General features: G+C 39.0%; 4 protein-coding genes and 1 long non-coding RNA gene across 10 annotated transcripts; 3 read left to right on the plus strand and 2 right to left on the minus strand.

Moving 5' to 3' along the window:
• Positions 1-507: 507 nt before the first annotated feature.
• LOC111266273 (Golgi-associated PDZ and coiled-coil motif-containing protein) lies at positions 508-14,329 on the minus strand. 2 transcript variants are annotated; one of them, XM_022843633.2, is made up of 8 exons: positions 14,140-14,329; positions 11,279-11,434; positions 3,471-3,817; positions 3,061-3,180; positions 2,822-2,948; positions 2,330-2,595; positions 1,851-1,916; positions 508-1,700 (listed from the first exon to the last, which is right to left on the minus strand). In XM_022843633.2, the coding sequence occupies exons 1-8, from the start codon at positions 14,218-14,220 to the stop codon at positions 1,616-1,618; spliced, it is 1,248 nt and encodes a 415-aa protein (XP_022699368.1). In that variant the 5' UTR covers positions 14,221-14,329; the 3' UTR covers positions 508-1,615. The 2 variants fall into 2 exon arrangements, with proteins under 2 accessions (XP_022699368.1, XP_022699369.1); XM_022843634.2 differs by lacking the exons at positions 11,279-11,434; positions 14,140-14,329 and adding an exon at positions 4,087-4,199.
• On the plus strand, positions 5,005-10,855 carry LOC111266271 (uncharacterized). Of its 2 annotated transcripts, none has more exons than XM_022843625.2 (9): positions 5,005-5,349; positions 7,221-7,400; positions 7,768-7,979; positions 8,178-8,339; positions 8,563-8,716; positions 8,891-8,997; positions 9,154-9,289; positions 9,475-9,815; positions 10,129-10,261. In XM_022843625.2, the coding sequence occupies exons 1-8, from the start codon at positions 5,143-5,145 to the stop codon at positions 9,778-9,780; spliced, it is 1,464 nt and encodes a 487-aa protein (XP_022699360.1). In that variant the 5' UTR covers positions 5,005-5,142; the 3' UTR covers positions 9,781-9,815; positions 10,129-10,261. The 2 variants fall into 2 exon arrangements, with proteins under 2 accessions (XP_022699360.1, XP_022699359.1); XM_022843624.2 differs by having other exon boundaries at positions 5,007-5,349; positions 9,475-9,746; positions 10,129-10,855.
• An 88-nt stretch (positions 14,330-14,417) lies between the features above and the next one.
• Positions 14,418-17,514, plus strand: LOC111266276 (uncharacterized). Of its 2 annotated transcripts, XM_022843638.2 has the most exons (5): positions 14,418-14,553; positions 14,999-15,168; positions 15,647-15,766; positions 16,127-16,333; positions 16,677-17,514. In XM_022843638.2, the coding sequence occupies exons 2-5, from the start codon at positions 15,049-15,051 to the stop codon at positions 16,884-16,886; spliced, it is 657 nt and encodes a 218-aa protein (XP_022699373.1). In that variant the 5' UTR covers positions 14,418-14,553; positions 14,999-15,048; the 3' UTR covers positions 16,887-17,514. The 2 variants fall into 2 exon arrangements, with proteins under 2 accessions (XP_022699373.1, XP_022699374.1); XM_022843639.2 differs by lacking the exon at positions 14,999-15,168 and having other exon boundaries at positions 14,419-14,553.
• Positions 17,515-17,703: 189 nt separating this feature from the next.
• Positions 17,704-21,645, minus strand: Ran (RAN, member RAS oncogene family). 2 transcript variants are annotated; one of them, XM_022843640.2, is made up of 2 exons: positions 21,498-21,645; positions 17,704-19,831 (listed from the first exon to the last, which is right to left on the minus strand). In XM_022843640.2, exon 2 carries the CDS (start codon positions 19,829-19,831, stop codon positions 19,178-19,180), a length of 654 nt encoding a protein of 217 aa, XP_022699375.1. In that variant the 5' UTR covers positions 21,498-21,645; the 3' UTR covers positions 17,704-19,177. The 2 variants fall into 2 exon arrangements, with proteins under 2 accessions (XP_022699375.1, XP_022699376.1); XM_022843641.2 differs by lacking the exon at positions 21,498-21,645 and adding an exon at positions 20,462-20,760.
• A 2,335-nt stretch (positions 21,646-23,980) lies between these two features.
• Positions 23,981-25,814, plus strand: LOC111266280 (uncharacterized). Of its 2 annotated transcripts, none has more exons than XR_002683995.2 (2): positions 23,981-24,485; positions 25,190-25,814. It is a non-coding gene; the product is annotated as an uncharacterized LOC111266280 (long non-coding RNA). The 2 variants fall into 2 exon arrangements; XR_002683996.2 differs by having other exon boundaries at positions 23,981-24,363.
• Positions 25,815-26,629: the final 815 nt, after the last annotated feature.

Below are 26,629 nucleotides of genomic sequence, written 5' to 3' on the forward strand. Positions count from 1 at the left end.
GTTTACTATATCTCTTTCACGTATGAAGATTATGTATAAAGATATTTCGGATCCTCTCTACTTTAACGATACCACTATCTTAAACGATACTCGTTCGATCATTAAGTTCGATGATTTTCAAAGCAGTCCTAGGCTTTTCTCCATGCACGAACTGACATTTCTCTTCACATTAATAAAACTAGCTCGTTCGGGCCACGGGTGGTACATATGATAAGCTGGAATAATAAACGTAGAAATTTTTAGGTCGAAGGTTACTAAGCCTGGCTAAAACTCACCCTTCGTATTTCGTAAGCTGAAGCTGGAATAGCTGTTTTTGCTGGTAATCAAACCTGCTATGGAAGCCAGGTCATAACCCTCTATGTTTTAGATCAAGCTTATGGGTGCATGCTTCCTTGTTCAAAATAACGTGTATATTGCCATGCTATTTACGAGTGCCTATGAATTAAAAAGTTCCTCTAAATGTTCACTGTGCCATAAGGCTTACTCATTTAACAATACGCACTCAACTGGCAATCACCAACATTTCTCTTTATTTACAGTCACATCCCAAAGGATGATTTTCACTTCAATAGGCGACACCAACCAACCTCTATGTACACAAATAACTGTGCATTTTTTGTTGTTGGACAAAAAAACATACAGTTATTTTGTTTTGCGCGTAGCAGACTCTAGTTCGACCGTCACCATTGCTGAGGCCATCCCGACTCATCGAAAGCTCTTTTTTGGAAGAAACCATCTTCAAGTGCAGTGACATCGTGTTTGACCTTCAACTTCGTATGCATTCCAAACTTTCCATGATTCGGCATGTCTCGCCACACGCTGCGTCACCTATTTTTCTGCTGTGTAGATTGCTTTCAGTCAATTTGATAGTACTATATTCAATCATACCCGACGCCATTACGATATTTCACAAGAACTGTTCTATATATATCGGACTATAATGCTCCAGAGACGCGCCGTGCCGGCACATACGTTAATCGGTTTCCGGTTGCAGCGGACAGTTCGATAGTACGCACGCTAACGAACCAACCGTACTCAACACCATAAAGCGGCGGAGTGGAACGAACAATGAAAATATAATTAAGTAAAGCGAACTAGTCCTCTAGTTGTAGAACTAATTTTACATTAGTTCACTACATAAGTCCGAAAGGATTCGAACTGTGGATTTGGAGCGACTATTTCAGTGGAAAATTACCACACAACCAATAAGCTCCTTGTCTTCTGTATACTGCGCTAGTCAAGACAGCATGATTAAGAACACGGATAGGTAGTGCCCACATATAATCAAGCCTTGACCGTCTGAAGGCCGATACAATTATTTCGATACAGTGAGACCAGGGCGGTTATGGGTATGCGGTAAGGGCAAAATTAATACTACTAATAATCAGCAATAATAGTGATAATAATCATATAGTAGCAGTAATGAATACACGACATTTCTGTGGTGCAATATATGCCACAACAAGAGCGTTGTGTATGCGAGTCATTCTGTTTCAGTTTCGTCCACACTTCCTTTTGGTCGCAATAGTGTCCAAATCATAATAAGCGCCATCGCCATAACATCAACACCTGCTTCTCTTGATCTCTTCCTCCAATCGGCTGCAGTAGATCTCACTCAGTCGAGGGAACCTGAATCACTGCCCTTCACCGACACGTCGGTTTTAGGTGACGAAGATTTGGTTTCCTGTGAAGCGATTGACCTGCCCAAATATCACAAAGCTTACATGTTTGCTTCACTAAGGTGTTTTTATATCATAGGGAACTATCTTGTTTACGGACTATTTCACTGAACTGCAGAGATATGAATGACCAAGTTCGTTTCTCTGAACCGTCCGATAGATTTAACTTACCCGTTTTCTTCAAGTACTTCAGCGGCATCGCCTCCAGCCAGATCCTTTGGCAAGAAAAAATGGTACCTGGGAAAAAGTAGGGCCCTTATTTAATAATTTTTTAAATGAACAATATTTTAAGCTGATTATTGTGTAACCAATCAAACGTAATTTCAAGAATTGAATAACTATACCATAAGGCTTTGAAATAAAATATACATTTAGGATATAGACAATGTTATGTTTACTTGTACACGTCCACAACAAAATCAACAGGTATATACACATATTAGCAGACATCAGCATAATTTCAAAATAATTAGTCTCTGGAACATTATCTTTTTCCAGCAATCTGCCTACATTTGATACCTATGTAACAGAAATAAAAAAACTAAGCTGACTGCTTTTATCCATAAGTCTGCAGTGTACGCAATGCGTTTACTCAGCCTACTGATTTATGACTGTTTTTCCTAAAATCAATATAATAAAAGGTGCATTACTTCATCATGGCATCGTGCGCTTCGGTTCGAGCTTCTTGTTCTTGCGTGGTCTTGTCAGCATGTTCATCTATCCAGAGTAAATCGAGCTCGACGCTACCTTCCTGACGGCTCAATATCTCAACAGCCTCGTCGTGTAGGCACTGGCGAATATCAATGTCGTTAACCGCTAAAACTGCGTCTCCTACAAAAAGTTGACCGGAACGCCACGCAGCCATATGAGGGTGAACTTCACTCACAACGATCGGGACTCTGTGTTCCCTTCCACCCTAAAGTAAGGACCAAAAAGAATGCTTCTTATTGAGGCTAATTTAGATAAGTTTTTGTATTGAGAGGACCCTGTATTGCTTCCTTGCATGATGACATATGCATACGTTCGTATTGAATGAATTAAAAAATGACTTTGGTGTATAGTTTACTACTCATGGCTTACAGATAGACTATAGTCCGTATAGTGCTTTGCAACAACAGTGAACTTCTATTCAGTATATTTACGGTAATTGAAATGCCGAGTCCCTCATTATGTGCTTTGTAGATTACAACTCTGCGAACTTCCCCTGATGGAGGCATCCTGGCTGCTCGAGCACGTTCCTCTTCTAACGCCAGCCGGTTTAGTCGAGCCCTGAAGCCCACAGAAACTGATGTCAGACATGTTTGTGTCCTTAATGTGCACAGTAAATCACGTATATAGGCGGGCAAATAGTGATGGATTGCACAAGGTAAGACATTGTTACCTGCATGCACGAATCACCATCTTGTGTCGATGAAGACGGATTTCCGATTGAAGTTGACTCCAGAGACGGTCCTGCTCGGCTGGCTTTAAATTACCATTAAGCAGTTGTATTTGTTGAATTCTGCAGTTTGATTGGTTGTGTAAAATGTTTTGAGTTAGAGTACGGATAATTGAAAGGATATCTCAAGGTTAGAAAGCTTTCAACATCTGTGACCGAACTATAGTGCAGTTCATTAGGACCTGCGGTCCATTATGATCACTCATTAAGAACTTCTGCCACTGTACTTACAGATATTCTTCCGTCATCAAAAACAAAAACCGAATTGTTATTACCGTTTTCCCTAATTAAGTGTCAAAGGGAAGACATGATTGTGGCCCCAAAAAGCAGTACTTGGACTACACGGTACACACCTGCCGGCCAACTCCTTGTCGAGATATTTCGCGGCAAGCTTTGCGCCTACAAGTTCACTCTCGTTATTGGCTAGAATCTTTCGCAATCGATCATTTTCCGCTCGCAGAAATACCAATTCTGCTCTCTGACGTGCGTCCTGGCCAACCTCCTCCAGCACCTGTTTGAGATCCTCTTCCAGCTTAGCCTGGATGGCCTGAGCATCACCGTCCGAGGACACCCTCCTCTGCCGGGATGCTTCAAGCTGTGCAGCCTGAAGCCGTGCGAGCAGCGCCCGTGCCTCCTTATCCGCGACAACTCGAGCGGACTCCGCGGAATAGAGCAGCCCCTTTGTCTCATCTAGTTGGGCCTGTAATGGAAGAAAGAAAGATGAATAAAACAAAAACCAAGTTAATCACTAGTTATCTAGGATTTCTTACGACATCCGAAATATCAAATCAATAGCGTTAATGATAAGAATCTAACAATAAATATTGTAAATTACAAAATGATCACACTAAGTGACATCGCCTACGAAGTAAATACGACTCTTGAAGCGCACGAATGGTCTTACTTTAGCACAGTTTTGTGCATCAATCGCATTAATAAGTCATCAAAAAATAAAGGAGTGTGACTAACCGTTGTTACTCGATTGTTTGTATCCATCATCGAGAGTCTATCTGCCAATGCATCGTACCCTCATTGGTAACGTATACGGCAGGCATCACAATCCCTAAACGTTATCGGTCATCGTCAACATTTGACCAGTATCATCACCGCCACTTATCGTGGTCATCATCAACCTTCACATCTACGAACGGTACGCCACTACTCCGTTCTAACAATAGCGTTACATTGCGGAGCTGAACTGAGCCATACAAGCAGTATGAGCTTCGTTGTCTAGCCTATGTCGGATCATGTCCCTTTGTTCCAACTAATTGTGGATTGACCACACCACTAGGCGTACCACCACTTTGCTTTACGTCGCGTGTCCAGTGTTGTCGCTTGACTCGTTTAACGCTCTCAACGCTTTGTTCAAGCCAGTCGTGAATTGCCCGGCATTGTCGCTACTGCTATTGCCAGTGTGACTATTTCTGTCAGCAAGCTATCTTGTTATCAAACAGGAATCTATATTTCTCCTTTTATCATTTGTGTAGCCCATGGTTTAAAGAGTCAACGATGGTCCTTGATGTCAGCAGCTCAATCAGCGCCTTCACTCGGTGGGGTGGACATGCTCTTCTCGACAAACCTGCTGGCAGCCTGACCCACTTGACAGGGAACAAATGGGTTTGCCCGAGGAAACGTACTATCAGCACGACAACCATCAGCTGCAGCATTCGGATCTCCAGTAGAGGTCTTGTCGCAGCTCTACGTGCTTTTTTATGCGAAATAGCGAAGAGGGATTTAACACCTTGTGACCGCGTCACCACTGCCCGATTGTTGCGTTACCGCATTGGTCTGGTTGCTCTCGCCACCAACTGGAGATTAGTACGAGCGCTGTCTTATAGGTTGATGGTCAGCCCGTTACGTGAAAACAGCTTTGGTCAGACAATACCCATTTGCAAGCAACTAAGCTAGCTGTTCCAGTGCCTGGCTAACCTTACGTACGTCAGCCAGATCAAGCCGCAAGCGGCAGATAGTTTCCCCAGAAGTCAATACCGCATCGAGCTCCATCGGATATCGTGTAAAACCATTATGACACGACGTTCAACCCTATCGGCAATATTTTTTGTGGGCTGTTGGGCACTTCTGGCAGGTTCAACATCCGTAGTAGAAGCGTTCAATTTCAACTCACGTCTTTCGCACGGAGCAAAGTCCACCACCCCCGATGAAGAAGACGGACCTCCGGCATCAGCTCAGTTCAAGGCTGCAGCGTACCCCAGGCAAGAGGTGTCCACTTTTGTAAGTGATCCTTTCGACCCGTTGTTTCTCCATTATTATAATAGTTATTATTTAAAAATGCGGTATGTAAGAAAATCAGCTAATAGGTCATACCGTACTATTAGTAGGGTATGACCTATTAGCTATTAATCCTAAATAGTTCTTAGCTATTCTAACGACAAAGATCTTTAACATAACACCTGTGTAAATAATGCATCCCTACTCAAATCGTATTTGTTTGTAAACGTTACTTATACTACTATTAAAATGTTCCCGAAAAATGCATTCTTTTGCAAACGTTGAGAACCTAAGCTAAATTAATTACAACTAAGGACTGCTCAGGCTTGCGCTACAGGATATCTAATCTTTTATAATCGTCTAACACGGACTCTGCCTGACGTCATATTATCGATCTTAATGTCAGGTCGTGCATTGTGTACTAGGCAGTACACAATGCACAACCTGTATAGGTATACTAACAATAACACAAATAACAACAACTAAGAACCTAGATTATAAGGTATCACTTCGAGCCCAAACTTCTATCATTTTATGATCCTTTCTTGTCATATACGACCTAATGACAAGTATTCATTCTATTTCGTGGTAGTGGCTTATATTATCCTACCGCCTGTAGCAGTTAACCCGCTACATTGAAAATTGTTTTTTTTTATTTATTATCATTATTATACGAACACATTACCAATCATGGTATCACAGTATGCTTGATATTTGACGTGACTTCACGTACCTCTACAAACCTATACCCTGCAAATGCAATCGTTGGTGAAGGTATCTCGCAGGTCAGGCTAATATAATTTTAGAAACAGAAACAGATATGGAATACGAACAAGCGACTGAGAACACAAGGGACAGAATATATCGTTTCCTCTGTTGAGCTATTTGCAGCCTTTTATGTGTTCTGCCTATTTTTTGTTACCCATTGATTGCATCCTGCCGTATGGTAGCAGAGTGCTACATGAGGACAGATTAGCCAATGAGGATGCGGCGCATTAATTAGCAATTGATAACAGACAAGATCTGAATAAACACTCACACACCCTAAGTCGCAATGTCTACCGACCCCATTAGAGATCGCCACAATGATAAAATCGAAAAATATTGCCCTGTAACAATGAATAAAGTAAATGTACAATATCGGAGGTGTAGCTGCAATGGAGGGATGGCTGTGCCTGATTTATTTTTTGACGCCTACATAGATGTATGTATATGTATCTTTATAGAAGAGTCTGAAAGGATAGTTATGTTTTGTTAACTACTACCAGTACTGGTACTTAGAGTAGTACGTATTGAACCGGGTTATTGTTATTCACTTTGTTTTTACTCCAGGAAAGCTTCTAATGGCTGTCAGATTGTAGCGGCTTTTTTTACAGCTGTATGCAAGCATTGAAATAGGCAAAGTAACGCAAATAAGGCTGTAACCATGAAGCTTGTTTAAGTCTCACATATCATCGTAACTATAGATGCTTAGACAGTTCTAAAGCAACGTTTGAGAATACCAATTGAGATCAGTGGAGAAATTATTTCTTTAGAAAATATCTATTGTACATAACTAATAACATACCTTTGTAGAGAACTGGACACTTCGGATAAATGAATCAGCGTAGTCATTTTAAACGGCTTTCTTTACCGATGATTCGGTGCCTTTAAAATTATGCACCAAACCAACCCATGTATTAGAAGCAATCCTAGCAGTGATAGCTTTGAAACGACGATAATTATCAAATGATAACCGAAAAGGCTTGCGTTAATAGTAGGAACAAAGTGAGCGTTCTTATCATACGAGCATTCTACAAGGCACGAGCGAGTCTTAAACGACACTATAATTTTGCACAGGGGACCCGTTTACAGTTTTGGTGTTTTTATCTTAGCCGGTAATCGATCGTACTGCGGATTTGGAGGACAAACTCAAAACGTTGGACCTGTCTATATCGAAATTCCAAACGTCGGTGGAGTACATCACTCAACAGCTGGGAAGAAGATTAGAGAGTATAGAGCAGAAGCTGGCCCGTCTTGAAGCTACAACAGACGTGCAGCGAATCGCTAAACAGGTACAGTTTAATCTATTTCAATTCTCGAATTGAGCCGTCCCATCGAGAAATTGACTAACCTTGAGACCTTGCAACATTTTTAACGATTCAAGAATCATCTATGTAATAAAGAGCTTCGGGACATTTTCTCGATGTCGAATTTCAACTGCAGTAGTTTGTTCAACTAAAGTAGAATGTTAATCGAAATATTTTCTTTGGTAATATGTACATATGTCCTTAGTACTACAGCTCTTTCTCATATGGTATATATACCTCAAATGAAGAATGATAAAAAGATTAGGGGCCACACATTACACTAAAATGCAATCAAGCTTGAACGTAACGGGACCGTGGCGCCAAATATATACATCGAATTTTGAGATTTCAGCAAGACCAGTCCACACAACTGAATACGAAGTTGGACGTAATCAACGAGAAACTCTCGACTAAGCTATCGACAATTGATGGCAAAATTGACGCCAAGCTTGAACGATCCTGGACGAAGCTAGATATGCTAAGCCATGGTTATGACAAACAGTTTGAGGATCTCATGGGACGAGTTGTCAAGCAGGATTCCAAAAGAGACACCGAATATCAAAGGTTAATAGTAAATTATTTTTAATGTTCGTTGTTCGAGATTAAGAACCATTAAAACTTTCTAAGTCTACTGTAGGTCATATATTTTGACGTTTAGTAATGTATGTAATGATTAACGACGTCCTCAAGACATGATTAGCACCATTGGTACAGATGCTTGTTGGTTATTTTCGGCATAAATTATTAAATTGCAATATGCAGATCTCTGCAGAAGATGGAAGTTGTTGAGAACCTGGTACGCTCTATGGGGAAGATGCTAATGGACTCATTCGGCGAGGGGCGAAAAATGAGGTTACAGCAGCAAAGTCCAGACTCGGAACCTGATTACGCTATCATTGAGGGAATTTACACGCGGCTTGACAGGTAACTAAAAATTACCTCTAGAAAGTTGAGAAATTTTACATTACGACTAAGGTAGGAAATTCTACTTGACTAAGCTGTTGAGCTTGGTTGCGCGTTTTGTCAAGTGAAAGTAAACTGTGTTTTATTTTACCGAGTTTGTTTCACCAGATCTTTCAGCTCTAAAAGTATAGTTTTTTCCTGACAACTATTTAACAAGCCCCTGTTTACTTCACACTTTCTGCAGAATTATTAATGAAACAATTGTAAACAAAGCCAAGTGCGAAGTATCTAACGTGACCTCCGAGCTCGAAGAGCGTTTCCGGACCCATATGACAAAAATGACCGCAGCTATAAATGAAGTACGAGAAGGTTTAATTAACGGCACCTTGCGTATCGATGTAAGTATTCAAGGCTGACCACTCGGTTAAACTTACAACATTTAATTTACTGTGAATGAAATCGAAACACGATCTAACCTTTAGTAAAAAAATGGCCCCATGAAATTTATTATCATATTTATGCTATGCGCGAATATATATACTCTAGCTAATAGAGAACTATATTACTCAAAGGGAGAACACAGGTGTCTAGACAAGAGCGCGGAATCGTTCAAGGACGAGCTCCAAAAACTTCGACACGATCTCGAATTGATTCTAAGCAGTTCTGAACAGCAAAACAGGTTAGGGTTTACCACTTCTTGAAAGAGTTCTCTGACACTATGTCTAAATACAACCCTACATATCATAGTTATTTATCACATACATTAAATTACTGAAAATTTTCGCCATGAACATTAAGTATAAACTTTTTTGTTACTTCCTTATTTAACCATCAGAGATATGGGTGAAGCTTTGTCAGTGGTTGGACGCACGTTTGAACAAAAACTCCAAAACCTTTACCAAAATGTGGCTCAGGCATTCAAGGTCCTTCAGGAGTCACAGAGCAAACTCTCCGAGTCTTGCTCCTTGCAAGTAAGTATTTTGACTTATGTATTACGAGGAATTTTTGGCTACTGGCGCTTGTCATTTTTTGCACTATAACTTTGCTGGTAACCTGACGTATACACGAAACCAAATCTAATTTACTATTTGCCAGCAAAGCATCCGAGCTTCGTATGATTAACGCTCTTGTGTGTATAAACAAACATTGTATTTAGGCCGATCGCCAGCACAGTGAAACATCTTCAAGTGTGGCTCTACAACAGGCTGAGTTACTAGCTGCACTACGGAACACATCTTCGGACATCACTGCAACGTTCGAAAAAAGACTGAGTCAACTTAGAGAATACGTGGATGGTGTTCTCACTCAACAGAATGGAGCTAGCGGAGGTGGCAATGGTGGGCAGTCACATAGCGCGACACTTCAGATGCACAACCTCAACGGCGGGACCTTCGAAGGACACTTCGGACCTGGCAGCAAATCGCTTGAGTATGGCTCTAGGTACCACAACAAACGACTTTAGTGAGAGAGCAGAGACAGCCGGCCTCCGTATCTAGTGTAAGAGCACTTTATCTTTGTTGTTATGAACAAGCTTTCGTTACAGTCTTCTTCTAGCTCCTGTTGCTAAATAAATATCATTCTTACTTGCAAAATGTAGGCGATAGGTACGAGTCCACTGAATACCTCATACAAAGATGTTATGTCAACTGACAAGTTGATATAAGGACGCCGTCTACATAAACAAAGCACTTTACCGATCAAACTTTGGGCCAAATGATTGGTATGAGTCAAACACACAACTCCACGACATTCCAGTATTTTTAGACAACGACCCATAATCAATAGTTATTTTGTAATGTTGGTTTCGTAGGTCTTCGCGCCCCGCACCCTTAGACGCGCCCAGTGCCTCTGGCGAGGCCAACCGGGAGCTGCATGAGCTCCACAACATGCCACAGACCGAGGACCCCAAGGCTGATTTTAATCAACGCCCTATGGGTGTTCTGCGATTCATCTAGTCGATGGCTGAACCAACGGCTGGCCACGGCAACAGCAGAAGTCCTGTGAGTATTAAAATGACGCTGGGAGGATATCTGGTACAATATGTGCTAAAACATACGGCCACTCGGAAATCTGAATATCACAAACTACTGAGTCTGTTTGAAAAGGGCAAGTTCGAAATGGATGGTGGTGATACATCGTAGCGGAGAAAGCGGCGAGACTCAAAAGGGGCGTTGGTTGGATAAGTTATTATAGTAGTAACAAAGGTAGCCAGAAACAGCAAACATAGGTTTAACAAGGACTTGTATAGATTCCGGAGATCTCAATAAGCTTCATTAAAAAAAAAACTTTGACTCAATCCTAAATATGAACAATATTGCTTCCAAGTTCATCATCATAATAAAACAACGCTTAGGAGAAACTTTTTTTGTTATCGTAATCAAAATTTACTTATAATTAGAAAAGATAATAGATAGCAACATTTTTCTTATGCAAAACTAAGAAATGGAAATAAAACAACTTCCTTTATATTTACAGTGAACAATTCTTAGTACCAGTGTTGTAGTATATATTTAATAAATAAACACCATAAATCCAAATCTCTATTGAGTACTTCTTTAATAGTCACAATCATGGCTTGCTCAACTGATATTCCTTACTGATCACCAGCTCGTGAACTACGTTGCACTCAAAAAACAGTACGCTACTAAAAAAGCAGTGATCTTAAATGGCCAAGCAATTGAAAGCACTTACTTTCGATCAAGCTCCGCAGCAAAAAACGACGAGACAATAAGGACTTCGTAGGCAGTCATTTTCTAGCGTAATTAAGTATACTTAGTAGAACTTATAGTAGAACTTAACCATAACGGTTTAGCTTCTTGTCTACAGCCCTCATAAATAAGCTTTATTAGAAATTGCTTCAGATATTACGAAAAAAATATCGTTATACTAAGCGAGTATAGATTATATAAAGCGCGGAAAAGGCTATCGTTACACATACGTGCGTTGCTAGATGGTAATACCTGTAGTTTCACATTTAGCTCGCCGACGGCGAGCGCTTTGTGCACTAGCTGGCCAAAGGCAGCACACATTGCAGATAGCCGTTCCCTTCCCTGATAGCACAACGGCTGATGTTTTTCCTCTAGGTCGCCAAGCATCGAGTCCAACTCGATGTAAACCTGCAAACATAACACGGCAACAACGAAACACGTAGCATTACAACAGTCTACACTAACCTGTTTTTAATACAAAGATCAGCGAGGTGAGGATAACGTATGCAGCGGATTCGTAGCATTGTTCCTGAACATGACCATTACAACAAACAAAATCCCTCCAGGGACATCATTTTTTTTGCGCTTTTTTACCAGAACGACCTGACAAATGAGGATCTAAGTAAAAATGCTCGTAGCGCGAGTTCCAACATTTGCTTCCAAACGGGTAAAATCTACGTGTGAAGAATGAACGGTATTCCTGTTTATTTTACTGGTCTAATCAAATTATTATACATTAAATCCAAACGTTCGAGTTGAGGTCCATCAGTAGTTTGCTGGATTGTTTATCTCGCCATTTTTTACATGAATCCGTTTAAGCCTAAAAAGGAGCACAATTCATTTTGAAATAAAAGCAAACTGGAAACAGCGGGAAACGCGTACTCTGCTTAAATGATTTCCAGGCTATTTACAAAAGGGGTATTATTGAATTTTGTCTAATGACATTTCATGTATTGTTTCCTGTATACTGTCTGGATCATATTACAAAAATTGTGTGCTGTGCCAGTCCAGTCTAACGGAAAGCCTCTAAGATGTGGTTCAAGTTCAACACTTGAGGAAAGACTCGACAACGAAACTGAAGCGCACGTAAATTGTAAATACATTGCTAGACACTTCGATCAATTATTCTGATTTAATATTACATGAAGCTTAAGGCAGACAGCGGGCTTAAAGTGTAGTTCAACGGCGATGTTTCAAACATTCTACACTCAATTTAGCAAATTTTAGTTAGCTCTCAAGGTCTTCAGTGTAATTCCGTAGTTACATATCAAAGTAAAAGAAGTCTTATTGATCAAAGTGTTTCTCTCCCAGCATAGTGATGCTTGACGGCACAGCGCCACAGAAATCGAGAGTAGCTTTGCGGACAAATGCAAGGTGGGGTTCAGTACTAATTATTCATCATGAATGTAAGAAAAAAGTCGGTCTTACAAGAACGCTGCACTATAATATACCAGTTCTTCGCTTTTCCACATAAAAAGTAACGTGCATAAGTTCAAATAGTAGACACAGCAGTGATAGTATGTTCATAATAGATTAATTTCTTAGACCCTTCAACAATGCAGTTGTCCTTCCAACTCTCGCTCTACGGAATTAACTGACTACACTATTTAGTTTTAGCAGCAAACTCAACATTGGTTAATATTAGTTAACATAATTATTTCGGTCTTAATTTTTTTGTTGTTAATTACATACCTCATACAGGTCGATCTAATTACCCATTAACAAACCATTATCTAAACACAAGTTCTTATCTCTAACACCGAACAGCGCGTATGCCTACTTTGTCTATACAGCAAATTTCAGTTATAAGATGAACGTTTAAATGATTGCTGCAAACACGTATTTTTAACAGGGTTGTAGAAATTATATAATAATGGATATAGAAAAACTTAAAGTCAAATAGCTGCTCTTTAAATATACAAGCCAAAGGACCGTGTGACTTCGAGAAGTCGAAATTTACCACTACTAAAACTTACTTTTTTCCACCTTTTAGTTGTTTTTACGCGTCCTAACCGAGCGTTTTCGAATACGCTTAAACTTTATATAAAAATCACTTGCGATATGAAAGCAAACTTCTTGTCTGACACTGATATAGGTTTAAAGCAGAACAGGTCTATATGTAAAATAAATATTTATTTGATAATAAAAAGATGTGTACAAAAACCGTATATATGGTAGTTGTAGTATTATTTAAAGACACTGAATGGTATTACCATTGAAATACAAGAATTTGTAAATAAAACACCCATGTTTCAGGATTTGCAATATAGCAACTACGAAATTCCATAACGATATTGAAATAAAGTTAGTAACTAAATAAGTAGCATTTCCGTTCCAACAGCGGTATTTGCTTTGAAAAAATGAAGGCAAGATTTTACATGAAATACTTGGCTATGAACCTTTATGAACTCTAATTAATTTGGTCGTGCGTCCACGCGTGACAATTATGTTTAACATCTACAAAAAACGACTTTAACTTACCTTGTTTAGAACGGCATATGTATCGAGCAAAAATGACGATATGGATATACCAAACTTGAAATTGACATTGAACTGAGATTAAACGTATTGATCGATACGACTAACAGCTAACATATATATATATATATTTTTTTTTTTTTATTATATATATATATATATATATATATATATATATATATATATATATTTGTTTGCCAAAGCTAATACCCGCTAGTACTCTTTTAGACCATTCACTACTAGGACAACCTGTAACGTGCCAAGAGCTTAATTGGTCATTCAAAGGTATAAGAACGGTTCAGGTGTTTTTAACCATTTCGAATGTCGACGTGGTTGTTGGGCGCGCGCGATTGACGCGTAAGGCACTACGACTAGATAATACTTCATGTGATCAGTCTCGTGTCAAATCAAAAAGGCGCGCTCAGCATGGCGAACAGAAAACACGTCCGCAGTTGAACCACCTAACTGGCTTTACGGGCAGTAATGAAAGTATTCTTTCGTGGCAGAGCACCATGATAATCGTATAAAAAACGGAGGAGCACACAGGCCATGAGGGTGAGTCAAGTATAACAGGAGGGCGGTAGACAGTTATAAAAAATACAGCCGTGTCGTATTCACACAACGTTGTGACGCACCTTATCGAACTCCTTCTCAAGCAGTTGGACCCATTTCAGGGCGATTGGGCCAGGGCTGGCATTGTTTTCTGTCGACCCCATCCTACCGCATTATCGCCCGAGAAACTCCACACAGTTTCACGTATCTACTTTGCCACACACAGCTGTGCAAGAAGGCCTCTGAAACCGAACTGACAAGCAACATGTCGACACTACCATACAAAATCGACGTGATATGAGGTTCAATGTTGTTATTAGACGGAATTTGGGAGTTAAAGAGCGGAACGAATGCGGAGAATACAAATAGTTTGTTGCTTAAAGCGAGTGCAGGGCGTATGGGCGCCAGAGAAAAGTACTTTGTCTAAAGATAGCGTACTAAGGCAAAACCGATCTTGAAAGCGCATGACATTACTCAAACTGATTGTGTGTAAAAAGGTAAAGTGACTTGTCGAAAGAACCAATCGCCAATGAGACAATATGAACAAAATCAAACTGAATGAACCGTTTTTGAAGCAGTAGACAAAATTTGTTCCAATAGTTGAAAACACAAAACGTAGCATGGAAATGAGCTTCCGTCTAAATCGCAGCTGAGCTAAAGTGAATGTATATTATTTATATAGTAATACTTGATGGGAGTACGAAAAGTAATACGCAAAACTGTGACATATAGGATTTTACACTTATTAAATTGGTTTTTAAAGACACTTATTATAGTTTTGTCACGCAGTTCTAGTGAGTGCGATGGATGCAAGCGTCAAGTTCATTGACGCGATATTTGTAGATAAAGTATATATAAAGGCGGACCTAGAGTCTAACTCATTTTAAGGAGGGCTATCATTCAGTCTCATACATTGTAGCCATAATCTTCGACCCTCTGTAGGCAAGCCTGAGAATCACCATTTTTCTGTAGAGTCTTGACTATTTGTTTCAATGAGTGCGACAAGTGCAATCAATAGCCTTCATACAGAAAACAAGGATCTACTACAGAGGACCAAAGATGACATGCACAAACTGATTGTTAGCTTGAACAACATCGACAGGATCTTGAAGGTAATTTATGCATAAGTTCGAGAATTATAGTTTAGACTAAAAAAGATGACCCTAATATAAAGTAAGCGAATTACTTACTTTGAGTTGAGAATTATAGTTTAGACTAAAAAAGACGACCCCCAATATAAAATAAGCGATTTAATTATATTGAGTTGAGAACATAGAAGCTGGTAATCAATTGTCATGTTCGTCGATAGAAATATCTGTTTTCGTTTAATTTTAGCCTAATCATATGGATTTACGTTTTAGGCAAGTTAACTTGGGCTGAATAACTTGTCACAGAGTACATACCTCTGGAAGAAACGCAGCTATGTATTTTAGAGGTATACTTCCTATAGGAGTAATAAGTAAACGTATAATTTTTTCACTTATTGTTATCGACTTTGTGAAAATATTCAGCATAACTTTTAGTAAAAATCTATGAAACTATTTAAAATATTATGATGCATGAATACTTATTCGATCTATTATTTTTCAGGACTATAGCTCTCTAATGACAGATGCGTACAGGTCGGACATGGTGGAAGCAATGAAAATGCTATACGGGGTTTCAAGGAAAGTCGAAAGATATAAAACTCGTCTAGATGTTGCACTTCAGGTAGCATTTTTGCAATAGAACCCGTATATGGGGACCAAATAGTTGGTCGTTGAGCAGCTTTTCAATGTTAAATGTAAGATAGAGACCGAATATTAGCTCGTGCCACTAAAATTAGCACTCAAAGCACATAAAAAAATTGATGCCGCGCCTCTAAGAAGTTTTTAGCATTTTTACTGCTTTTGATTTATCACTATTTGGAACTTAGCTCAACTACCTTTTGAACAGTTGCAGCAAGTTCGAATTAAGTGACTTAATAACAAGTGATAGTAATGATTTTTAAATGATCGTATCATTACGTGAAAAACTCTATTTTCAACTTAGTTCAAGGAGATCATATTACTTTATTATTATTATTTTAAGGCTCCAGGCGGAGACTTCAAAGCTCAGTTAGAGCAAATGGCAGCCAACGAGAAGAATCTGAACTACGAGGAAGAGTCATTCCCCGAGCTAACACAACTGCAGGAGATTATAAATCGTTCGAACGTTTACACTGAACCGATCGAGGAGGCGGGAACGTCCAGAGGACAAAAAAAGAGTAACAGGAGTCGAAGAACCAGGGATGTCGAGGTAAGCTGAAGCAACGAAATCACTGTCAGTTGATACTTTGTCAGGTCTGATAGAAATCAAATAAATGTGGTTGTTAAAGTAGGTAAATCGGTTATTTTGATGGCACTTTCTCAAAGTTTTATTGAAAGGTGTGAAATACAATAGCACATATGAACAGGATAAAGAAAATACAATAGCACATATGAACAGGATAAAGAAAATACAATAGCACATATGAACAGGATAAAGAAAATACAATAGCACATATGAACAGGATAAAGAAACAAAACAAGTATTGTAATCCATTATCAGATATCTGGAGAATGTAAGACGTATATCCTGTGCAATCAATTTATTTTTTCAGATAGTGGAAGCCGAGGAATGTCGCATTGACCCGCTAACTAAAGGCCCCATAAAAAACCCGGTCCGTAATAAGAGATGTCGTCACCTCTATTGTTACGAAACTATACTACCCTACATTCGTACTATAACGTACCCACGGTGTCCAATAGCCGGTTGTCACTTGCCACACATTCGAGAAAGTGATCTTGAGTTTACCAATTTTGATTTGTAAGCCAAAAGAAAAAAGCGAAAGAAGAACATGCCTGACTCAAGCCTTATCTTTGTACTGTATTGTACTTGATAAATATACTCTCAGTATATATAAAAGTAGTACGCCAAAAAAACTGTAGAACTCTAAAGGAAACTATTGTCGACACACAGGAGACCAAAGCGATTATTCGAATATGGCTTGATTCTATTTATTGTGTAAAATGAATGTTACGTAGAACAATGTCATGGTGCTACGAGAATCATCGAAAATGAATGTTTGAAGGTTTCTTATCTGATTGTTTTACAATCGGTTGCGCCACGAATTGTCAGTAGTACTCTGCAACGGTACCAGTACTAACAAAGCCGACAAGAACATTCTACCTTGTATATCCTTTTTATCCAAGAATAAAGGTACATATTAATTGAATTCAAGAAAAACTATATATATTTAGTATGGAATATTAAAGGTTATCTTTTACAAAATTTAATTAAGTTTGAAATAGGATAAACAAAGCCACATTTCCAACCGATGGCACACTAACGAGCAATCGATAACTGTGTAATATACTGTACAGCTGGTTTTTATGATTAAAAATAAAGACATTTCCATGAAAAAACCCCAGGAAAGATGTAAAATATAGAAGACAAAACTATTTAATTATAATTTAATAAGTAAGTTTAGATCCCTCATATTCAGGTTCAGATTCATGATGTGAAACCAAACAAATGTCAAAACAGATTGCCATCCATTAATACAGGTTATTAATATTAATTTTATCTAAACTGGCATCGTCTTATTCGGTACGAGAAGTACATAGTTCGATGTATGACAGACGAACGATCGGCAACAGTTCTGCATATCTTTATTTAATCACACACGTTGTGTAGCATATGCTAATGGCTGGGTTTGAACTCGCAATCCCCAACACTGATTTGTCAGCCAAAGGTTTGAATCTGCATTTTATTGAAGCATGTTCCATTTAACAAAGATCGTTAACTCCCGATCTGAGTATTTCTACACGCACATTTCTTTAATTGTATGGCCAATAAGCACATTTAAGAAGTTCTTTTTAAGACAAGAACTATCAGATTGCAGCCCCAATCAGCTAAGTATAGGCTGACGTAATATGTATTTGTTCGAAATGATTCCTTACTTAGTATGTTATAATCCAATGTGTCGTGTTCTATATTTCGACTTTTTTTTGCTATCCACCTGAAATGGACCTGTAATAGGATTCTGTCCAACAAAATATGGAAAGGGAGAGCATTTAGAACTTAAAAAAACAGTCATGATGCTTATCTGTATGGTTGCATTGCCAACACATTCAGCAATATTTTTAGTTATCAAATAAAGATGTCTTAAATTACACAGCAAATTAATTTCCACTATCGATTTCCGAGAGATTCTAGCAGAAGTAGACGCAGCGTTACTTTTAAAAATAGACTTGCATACCAGGAAATACTCGACGAGTTACCAAGCATAGACAATCGTGATTTATTACCTAGCATGCCTGCCTTTTTATAATGGACACTGATTAACTGGCCATTGAATTAGCTCCCTATTTATTTAGGTTTCGTGGTACATCTTGACTTATTATCATTATTCACCATCAATATTACTTAGTTCGCGACGGTTAAAATTGACACCTCCCTAAATACTTTGTCCACTTCTTCTCAATCACTTCCTCAAAATAATCATAATAATAATAGTCGTTTCCATATACTGCACGCCATTTATTTCTGCCTCTACCAACGATCGGTCGATTAGTTTGAGCATGCAAACGTTAATATTACCGTGATTCTTCAGTGTATTCAGTAGGTTACTAAGTTCGCTTCCATATTTCTGTACTGTATTGAGTCCTCGAACAGAAACGTCTTGAAAAAACCTTGCTTTTTTTGCTTTATTTATTAACAATTTTTGATCCCTAGATACATTGAAACCCCTTTCCATTACCCCCATATGTCTGTGACCCCATTGAATCTTCGGGTCGGTCCTCCGCTCGGATCGTTCGCTCTTTCTCTTGATCACGTATCTTAACGTGCATCTTTCTCAATCCTTTGCTTTGGCCTCAGGCAGCTCGCATCGAAAGGTCCCCTCGTGGATGAGTAATGTCGACAGCCACGTCGTTACTTTACAATAATCAATAATAACTGTTTCGCAGTCATTTTATACCGCGAGCGACCGGCTTCGTTCGTTAGTTCTTCCCATGTATTTCTATTTCGTGTATTATTGTTATGTATACCCTATAAAAGCAGGTATAAGGATGATGGGACGATGTATAATAGTTCTTGGATATATCGACAGATTGATGTTTACAGATCATCATCTTCCTCATCCGGAAGCACGATGTTCTGGGCCTCCTTCATATCGTTTTCGAGTTTCGACTGCCACTCCGGGTCCATCTGTACCTCGGGCGGGGCGAGAGCCGGCATGGCGACGAATTCGAGATTTGCATCCCCGATGAGTTTGCGCGCAAGCCACAGGAACGGTTTCTCAAAATTATAGTTCGACTTTGCCGAGATGTCGTAGTACTGAAGGTTCTTCTTACGATGGAATACGATCGACTTAGCCTTCACTTTACGATCCTTGACATCGACCTTGTTACCGACCAGCACGATCGGGATGTTTTCGCATACGCGCACAAGATCTCGATGCCAATTCGGCACGTTCTTGTAGGTAATACGTGATGTTACGTCGAACATCATGATTGCGCAGTGCGCCTGTATGTAGTAGCCATCACGAAGACCTCCGAATTTTTCCTGACCAGCGGTGTCCCACACGTTGAAGCGAATCGCGCCACGATTTGTGTGGAATACGATAGGGTGGACTTCCACGCCAAGCGTGGCCACATATTTCTTTTCGAATTCGCCAGTCAGGTGGCGCTTCACGAAAGTCGTTTTTCCGGTACCACCATCACCAACCAAAACACACTTGAAGGTAGGAACACCATCCTCTCCTGTGGCCATCTGAAATACACCATAAATATAAAAAAATAAGATAGTAAATGCTCAAATTGAATTCAGCGCTGGAGGAAGTTCCGTTTTTCGCACTAACATAATAACGCGAGGTCAGTAATTCATTCATATAATTCAAGGGAAGTCCTGTAAATCTAATGTAATATGTTTCTCACTTTCTGTATTTAGCTCTAATCATTGCGGTGATTGAATTCGCTGTGGAATCTATTATAAAAACAAATTTAAATGCACAGATTACATATGTATGCATACATACACACGCACAAATAAGAATAAAAACCGCGCATTTAGTAACGATCATCTATTCTTAGCAGCTGTTATGCGCGGCGGTCACAATGTACTGGATGGTGACGCCTTTCTAATTACTTCCTACTTGTTATTTTCAGCAATCATCAATAATGGGTCGATGATATACACTGCCTGCATGCACAGATGATGCGTTGCAACTGTTCAAATCCGTTCTTCTATTTCTGCTGAACACTCACACTAGTCACTTATGGACAATGCCAAAGACACTGTACGCACGATAACTGCTACCACTAGGATCACTCAAAACTGTAAAAGCCCAGTGAACCCTGTACTACTGTACAGTTGTTTTAAGTTAACGATGCCGATACCCACCGGTGCAGATTTACTATCACATGTCAAAAAGCTGAAGCCCGCCAATGCTCCGCCGTTCCCGCCAGACCCAATGGTTGGGCCTCACATTTTGGCGCCATACATGGCTCCTTGATTAGGCTGATACTGGTACCAGTCCTGGATAAAGACTCATACACTACAAAAGTTGCAAGCAAGCTAACGACATCAATGGACAGACCCATATACCATACTCGCCAACCGCAAGAATTAAGAACAATTTGAGTGCTTTCGCCACATTCACAAAAGCGTTAGTACGACAGTTCTACTCTTAAAACGCATATCTATTCACTAAGACGTATGAATATCACTAAGAAACGTGGCCATAAACGCAATCAGCACCTAGAGACCGCCCGATTACCCTTACTCGAAATGATGACTAATCAGCTCAAAGATGTGCGCCGAAAGCTGGCCGAAAACCATATTTCCAGCTATATTCTTATTATTATATAAATATCATCCTACTGAGAAGTCTTAATATGGAAATCTTATTGCAAACTGACAATACGCTAAAAGAGAAGCTTCTAGATATGAACATGTATGATACCAAATCAACAGACAATCTCGCTATAAACAACGATGATTGTGGGAGAGCCAAGCCGAAATAATAGTTACTGCTGTGTTGTCAGGGCCACAATGCAACATTATCACAAGCAATCATTTGCCGCCGAGAAGATACGGCTACCAGGCGTCATTGTCGGCGTGTCCAAGCAGCAGTAAGCAAGCAAAAACAAGGACCAAATCAAAGCATTGGTGCCTTCGGAAGACCTGTACATGAACGTTTCATCAAAATTTTAACATTTCCAACAGGCTAGAAAACCTATGACATAAATTAGTCGATGCAATTCACGGCCTCTCAAGGAACCTCTCCCTCTATAATTCAAAGAATAGTCTAAGAAATAATAACGCTGTGATCACGTTCGTCGCCAATCGAATGAATACTGTCAGGACTTGGATTTTCTTAATTGCAAACACTGTACTAGGACTAACAAACAAACGGGAAAGCCAATGGAAAGCTTACCTTCTTAAATGAAGTTCAAGAAGTTAAATAGCGCGAAGGAATAACACACTATCTCTGCACGAACAACGCTCTAAGTCTCCAACGTGCCCCTACAAAACATAATGCCGGCGTCGTCTGCTAACGGAATAGGCGCAAAAATTTGGAATCGAATTTAGCGGTTCAAGGATATTAGCCTTTTCACGAGTGTTTTTGCTCGAAATTGACATGAATTACGAGTGAATTTGCATTCAGGAACAAAGTCTTTTGTAAAACTGAGGCATTAATAAGAAATGTCGAGTTTTTGCGGAGAAGTTTGCTCCTTGACCAAGTCATCACATTCTAATTGCACGGAGCATCTGCATTTTATAAGCGGAGTGTGCGTGTTTAGAATGCTAACTCTAACTCTTAGATAACTCTCTAACTTATAGATAAAAATCTGGGATAGTCGCTGTATATAAGCAAAGCGTGAGGGATAAAAAATTTGGTTATTCACTGGTTGGGCCAAAAGTTGTAGTATAAAATTTCTCAAGGGCGGGGAGGATAGCTTCCTCAACCAGAAAACTTCTAACGTCATTCTCTTTAATTACGTTCACATGTTGTGGAATACTTCGCAACTATTATTTTCTGCACGATATCTATGATGCTTGAACTGAAAATTGCCGAAAACGGCGAGGCATCGGAATTACTGTTCATGTACTGTGCGCATATTTATAAAAATAGCTACAGAGTAATATCTGCATTTCGGCTCTTTCTAGAACTCTACTATTATGGTATTAAAGTTTCAGTCTGCTATCAATTGATCACACATTGCGGTAATATTTTTGTCATGTAAATTGCCGTTTCGTTATAGAGTACGGTTATTTACATAAAGAACTGAATTTTCCTAGACAACTAGCATAGAACAACGCTATAAAACCCGTAAATCAACATAAATAGATGAATGTCAGTTAACGTGTCTTATTACGCTTTCTAGTTAGCTTAAATTTTAGTAGATCGAAATGTTCTGTTTAAATGAGTTAATAAATAATTAAGTAGTTTATTCACAAATATAACCCTTATTTATCAATGTTTACTCAAGTCTGTACATAAACTCTTTAGCCCAAATTTCGATTTTTGGTATCTAAGCAAACGCTCTGTTCGCCGCAGGTTAAATATCTCTAGACTCCCTTTTGGTACTACCATTAACTATTCCTTTTGATAGCACACACCTAGCACAAAACAAAGTGTATCTATTTACGCCCGGATGCAAATCCAAATTAACTTACGAACTGTAATACGCAAACAGAGCGTTGTGCCGTTACAGGGACATTGCTTGTGCTGGCAGCTAAAATCGCATTCCCGTTCGCCTTCTAACGGCTTAGGAGCCTCGTCCTTCTCTAAACAACGTTGGAGATAATAGTGCAATTTAAGCTGCTGAGATGCTACAAATACGTTAAATGTTTGGTCGACCTAGTTTGTTCAGTCCTATAGATGAAAAACAGATGCGTGTTTTCCTATATGTAAATAAGTACCCTCGGGTGAAGCAGGTTTAAACGATCTCTCATTGTTTAATTTTGTGAAATTTGATACAGCAGTAGAATCAGCTGAAATTAATCCAGCGTAAATACAGGAATATGAGATCCAAATAAATACCAATTGATTTTACGCAATGTACTTACGCAATGATATTATTGTCTACATGCAAAGAACGGACGGGTGGGTGCCTCTCAGCAAGTTTTATGCTACACCTAAAAAGTAATGCGTGATCGCGCTTACAACTTCAACATATGTTTGTCAGAAAGTCATCATCATCAAGCATCAGATAGAATTCTCTGATAAACTCATATAACAAAATCTACATATTATAGTATAGTTTTATAATATATAGTTAATAATATGCACTGTTAACGTCCATCACGTATGGCATTACATTGCATTAAGTTTTTGACTTATTAGACCTGTTCTTAAAATTTTATTTTCGTGCAGTCTGACAAAGTTACATCGTATGATTCTTATGATGTGCTGTTGACAAAGTAACTTCAGCGATTGTTTTAGTCAGAAAACTTAATAAGAAAAAAATATTTAGGTTCTATGCGCGCTCGTGTTCAAACCTATTAGATGCGTTAGTAGTTCTCGAGGTTGCCTGTAGATGGCGCTACAGACAAGCATTTAGAAAGAATACTATTTTGCCTAGGGCCTACTAAAAGGCTTAGTTTACCCAGACAAATTTGCCTTAACTTAGTGTCGTATTGTTTTGGCTTGCTGCAACAAGCGTAAAGTTCGTTCGAAACCCGTTCTAAAGGCACTCGAAAGTAATAAAAATTGCCAGTCCACGGTTCAACTACGATTTCCGTCCTTGCCGTTAATGATATTGTCTTAAAAAGCTACGCAAGAGGTCGTACGATATGAGCTTAGAAATCTAAAAAAATTTCGATAGTAAAAGCAAACATAGATCCGTTCGATCTGCTTTTATTTATATAAGTTGAAGCAGTTTTTAAAAATCAACTGTTTGTCATTTTGCTTTGAAATTACTCAGTTGTTTGCTGTGATATGAATGCGGTACCATTCTCGTTTAGCACCTATTGTTGAAAAGATCGGCGCTAAGTAGATGCACCCAAACATCTTGGCTTATGCGCAATGTTGGTGTCTTCCTAACACAAATCAACACAAAAAAAGAGTTTCAACTAATATTACAACCAATACTCGCGCCAATAATTTCACACGGATTTCATATCTCGCGCCGAAATCACTGTCGTCTGCACCTGTAGGAATAATAACTTAGACCATACCGATTGGACGGCCGCTATGCGGCCATTTGCTATACGACTAGGGCTAGCAAATGATTTCAATCCCTTTTGTTGTCTACGCAGTGTCTATGTAACGTAGGCACGCTAAGCATGAGGCTGAGGTTAGTAGCAACGATTTTATCGTTTCTCTCTAGTTTGGTGGACTAAACATATCAATTGTCCATCTAAGAAGCGTGGTAGTAAGACTAAGTGTTACCTAAGCGGCCTTTTCAAACGAAAAAAGGTAAACATTTTTTTTTTTAATTTGGCTGATAGACGCACAAACAATGATCGGTTAATAATAAAAAAAGGTTTGAAGCATGCATGAGCTGGAGTGCATGAGTTTTGCTCTGTAAGTTTATCGGGTCTTTTGATAATTCATGTCTAAACACAAGGACTTCATTAAGAAAAGTTCAGATAATATACTAAAGTAATACTAAAGTTGCCACTTCGACTTGTAGTAAGCTAGTGATTGTCGTTGTCGATAAATGAGCATGCCAATCAAGGTTCTATTGGTGTTATTAAAATAAGTCACATGTTTACGCCGTGGCCCGTTGAAGAAAATGCGGTAGCAACGTGAGAACGTCGCGACTCGTGGGGGACCACGTCAGAAAGAATATGGCAGAAACGGTCAGCTCGCGGGTTCTGGTTACTTGGCCATTTTCCTGGGAGTTCATTTGTTATGCCTACAGAAATGATTTGTTTACATGTAGAACAAAACGTAATACAGTGTTTTACGTTTTTTATGAATTTTGTAATATCTACCTGACATGTGACTGTGGTGCTCTGCTATAATGGGTTACAACAAACTTCTAATAGTTTTTGGTTATCAAAACTTGTCGTTGACTTAATTGTACGAGCGTGTTAAAAATTTTTAAATCGAATCTCCTCCAACTTGTTGAAATTATGCAAGAGAACATTCCAAATTGATCCTTTTTTTTGTTTCAGGTACTGTCTGGTGTACATAGGGATATTATAGCAGCGTGGCATTTATTCTCAGAGTGGTAAACCCTGGTCTGTAGATTTTACGTAGTGGGCGGACGTTTAGTTGAACATCACATAGACTGTGTTAATAATCATTAGATATTAACGGCCATTAATAATTACTCGAACTGCAGCCGTCAATTAAATGAATAGAAATAATTACCAATACAGCTTATGAATATTCAAATTCTTCGTTCCGCCAATGTTGTAGTTTGCATTAATTGCTATTAGTAGTAGAATGTATTGATTCGCCTCTGCATAACAGTTCAGTGACTTCCGACTAAAAAAAGATGGTTTGCTAAATTTCGGAATGAGTTTTTTTGTTGAAATATTAAACCGCAATGGGAAAGAGTAGACATGCTTCAATATAGACAATTCAGGCTTTTTATGCAAAATCTTTCTTCTATTTAACATAATTAGTCAAAAGAGATATTTACGACACATGCTACGGTTCCTTGCAGCACCTGCGTGCTATGAAAAAATCGAAGGAACGAAGAATCCTTCAGGCGCTACTTAATTTTACAATCTTAATGTAATAAACGATGACTACAAGACTAATTAACAAAAATAAATAATCTAAATTGATGTATTTTCGAAGTGTTTTTACTAATTTCATAGGATAAAGCATGCAAAATCATCATTTAGAAGGTAGTTTATGTCGCTTCTTACTCTCTGGTCTCTGCCTATGCAGAGAACAACAAACAGAAGCGGACAAAAATGTTGTCTCAATATAGACCCCGCGAGTTCCTTTTGTTCTGAGGTCTTTCACAAGGTAACTACAGAGTCAACGGATCCTTGAATTAGTGGAGTTAGTACATTCATCATAGATTACATACCAAATACGCGGCTCTAACCTAAGTATTCAACTACACTTAGTATGATATTGATTCAGGAATGGTCCACTTGTAAAGTGCTGATAGAGTTGTTATCTATGAAATGACGAGTGCAGTGGTGCTCAGCTGCATAGATATGTGTGAGATTTACCTAGATACAGAAAGATGTTATTTCTGCTGCCGCTCTTATCCTGCGTTGTTATATACTTCTCGGGGCCAACGAGCAGCAAAAGAAAACTGTGGGACCTTTCCGTTGATGGCAAGCACTTATGCTCCTTTGACGTCATTTAACCTACGATATATTTGACCGTACCTACGTTGTGGTAGTATTTCTAGCTGGCAACTAATAGTCTTCCCGATCCTGATGATGTTCAGGGAGAAAGCACAGCCAAGCAACAAAAATTTCGGACGCTTCATTTCATCCCTGCTCGAATAATCATATGAGAAGGGGTGTCGTTCAGTGTTCAACACGGCTGAATTTCTACAGATTTATCTCACACCGAATGCAATTACGTTAAACACCACAGAACGCTAAAATTATACTAGTATAACAGGCGAAAGTTTGTTCTAA

This window comes from Varroa jacobsoni, unplaced genomic scaffold (assembly GCF_002532875.2).
Source record: "Varroa jacobsoni isolate VJ856 unplaced genomic scaffold, vjacob_1.0 scaffold_1069, whole genome shotgun sequence".
NCBI classification, from domain to species: domain Eukaryota; kingdom Metazoa; phylum Arthropoda; class Arachnida; order Mesostigmata; family Varroidae; genus Varroa; species Varroa jacobsoni.

Excerpts from the sequence above, each read along its gene's own strand:
- LOC111266271 (XM_022843624.2), top strand. The coding sequence starts at position 5,143 with ATGACACGACGTTCAACCCTATCGGCAATATTTTTTGTGGGCTGTTGG. Across the intron at positions 5,350-7,220 it reads GGCAAGAGGTGTCCACTTTT|CCGGTAATCGATCGTACTGC; the intron begins GTAAGTGATCCT and ends TTTTTATCTTAG. Across the intron at positions 7,980-8,177 it reads AGAGACACCGAATATCAAAG|ATCTCTGCAGAAGATGGAAG; the intron begins GTTAATAGTAAA and ends TGCAATATGCAG.
- LOC111266273 (XM_022843633.2), bottom strand. The coding sequence starts at position 14,220 with ATGGGGTCGACAGAAAACAATGCCAGCCCTGGCCCAATCGCCCTGAAA. Across the intron at positions 3,181-3,470 it reads GACAAGGAGTTGGCCGGCAG|AATTCAACAAATACAACTGC; the intron begins GTGTGTACCGTG and ends ATCAAACTGCAG. Across the intron at positions 1,701-1,850 it reads GAAGTACTTGAAGAAAACGG|GTCAATCGCTTCACAGGAAA; the intron begins GTAAGTTAAATC and ends ATATTTGGGCAG.
- LOC111266276 (XM_022843638.2), top strand. The coding sequence starts at position 15,049 with ATGAGTGCGACAAGTGCAATCAATAGCCTTCATACAGAAAACAAGGAT. Across the intron at positions 15,767-16,126 it reads GTCTAGATGTTGCACTTCAG|GCTCCAGGCGGAGACTTCAA; the intron begins GTAGCATTTTTG and ends TATTATTTTAAG. Across the intron at positions 16,334-16,676 it reads GAAGAACCAGGGATGTCGAG|ATAGTGGAAGCCGAGGAATG; the intron begins GTAAGCTGAAGC and ends TTATTTTTTCAG.
- Ran (XM_022843640.2), bottom strand. The coding sequence starts at position 19,831 with ATGGCCACAGGAGAGGATGGTGTTCCTACCTTCAAGTGTGTTTTGGTT.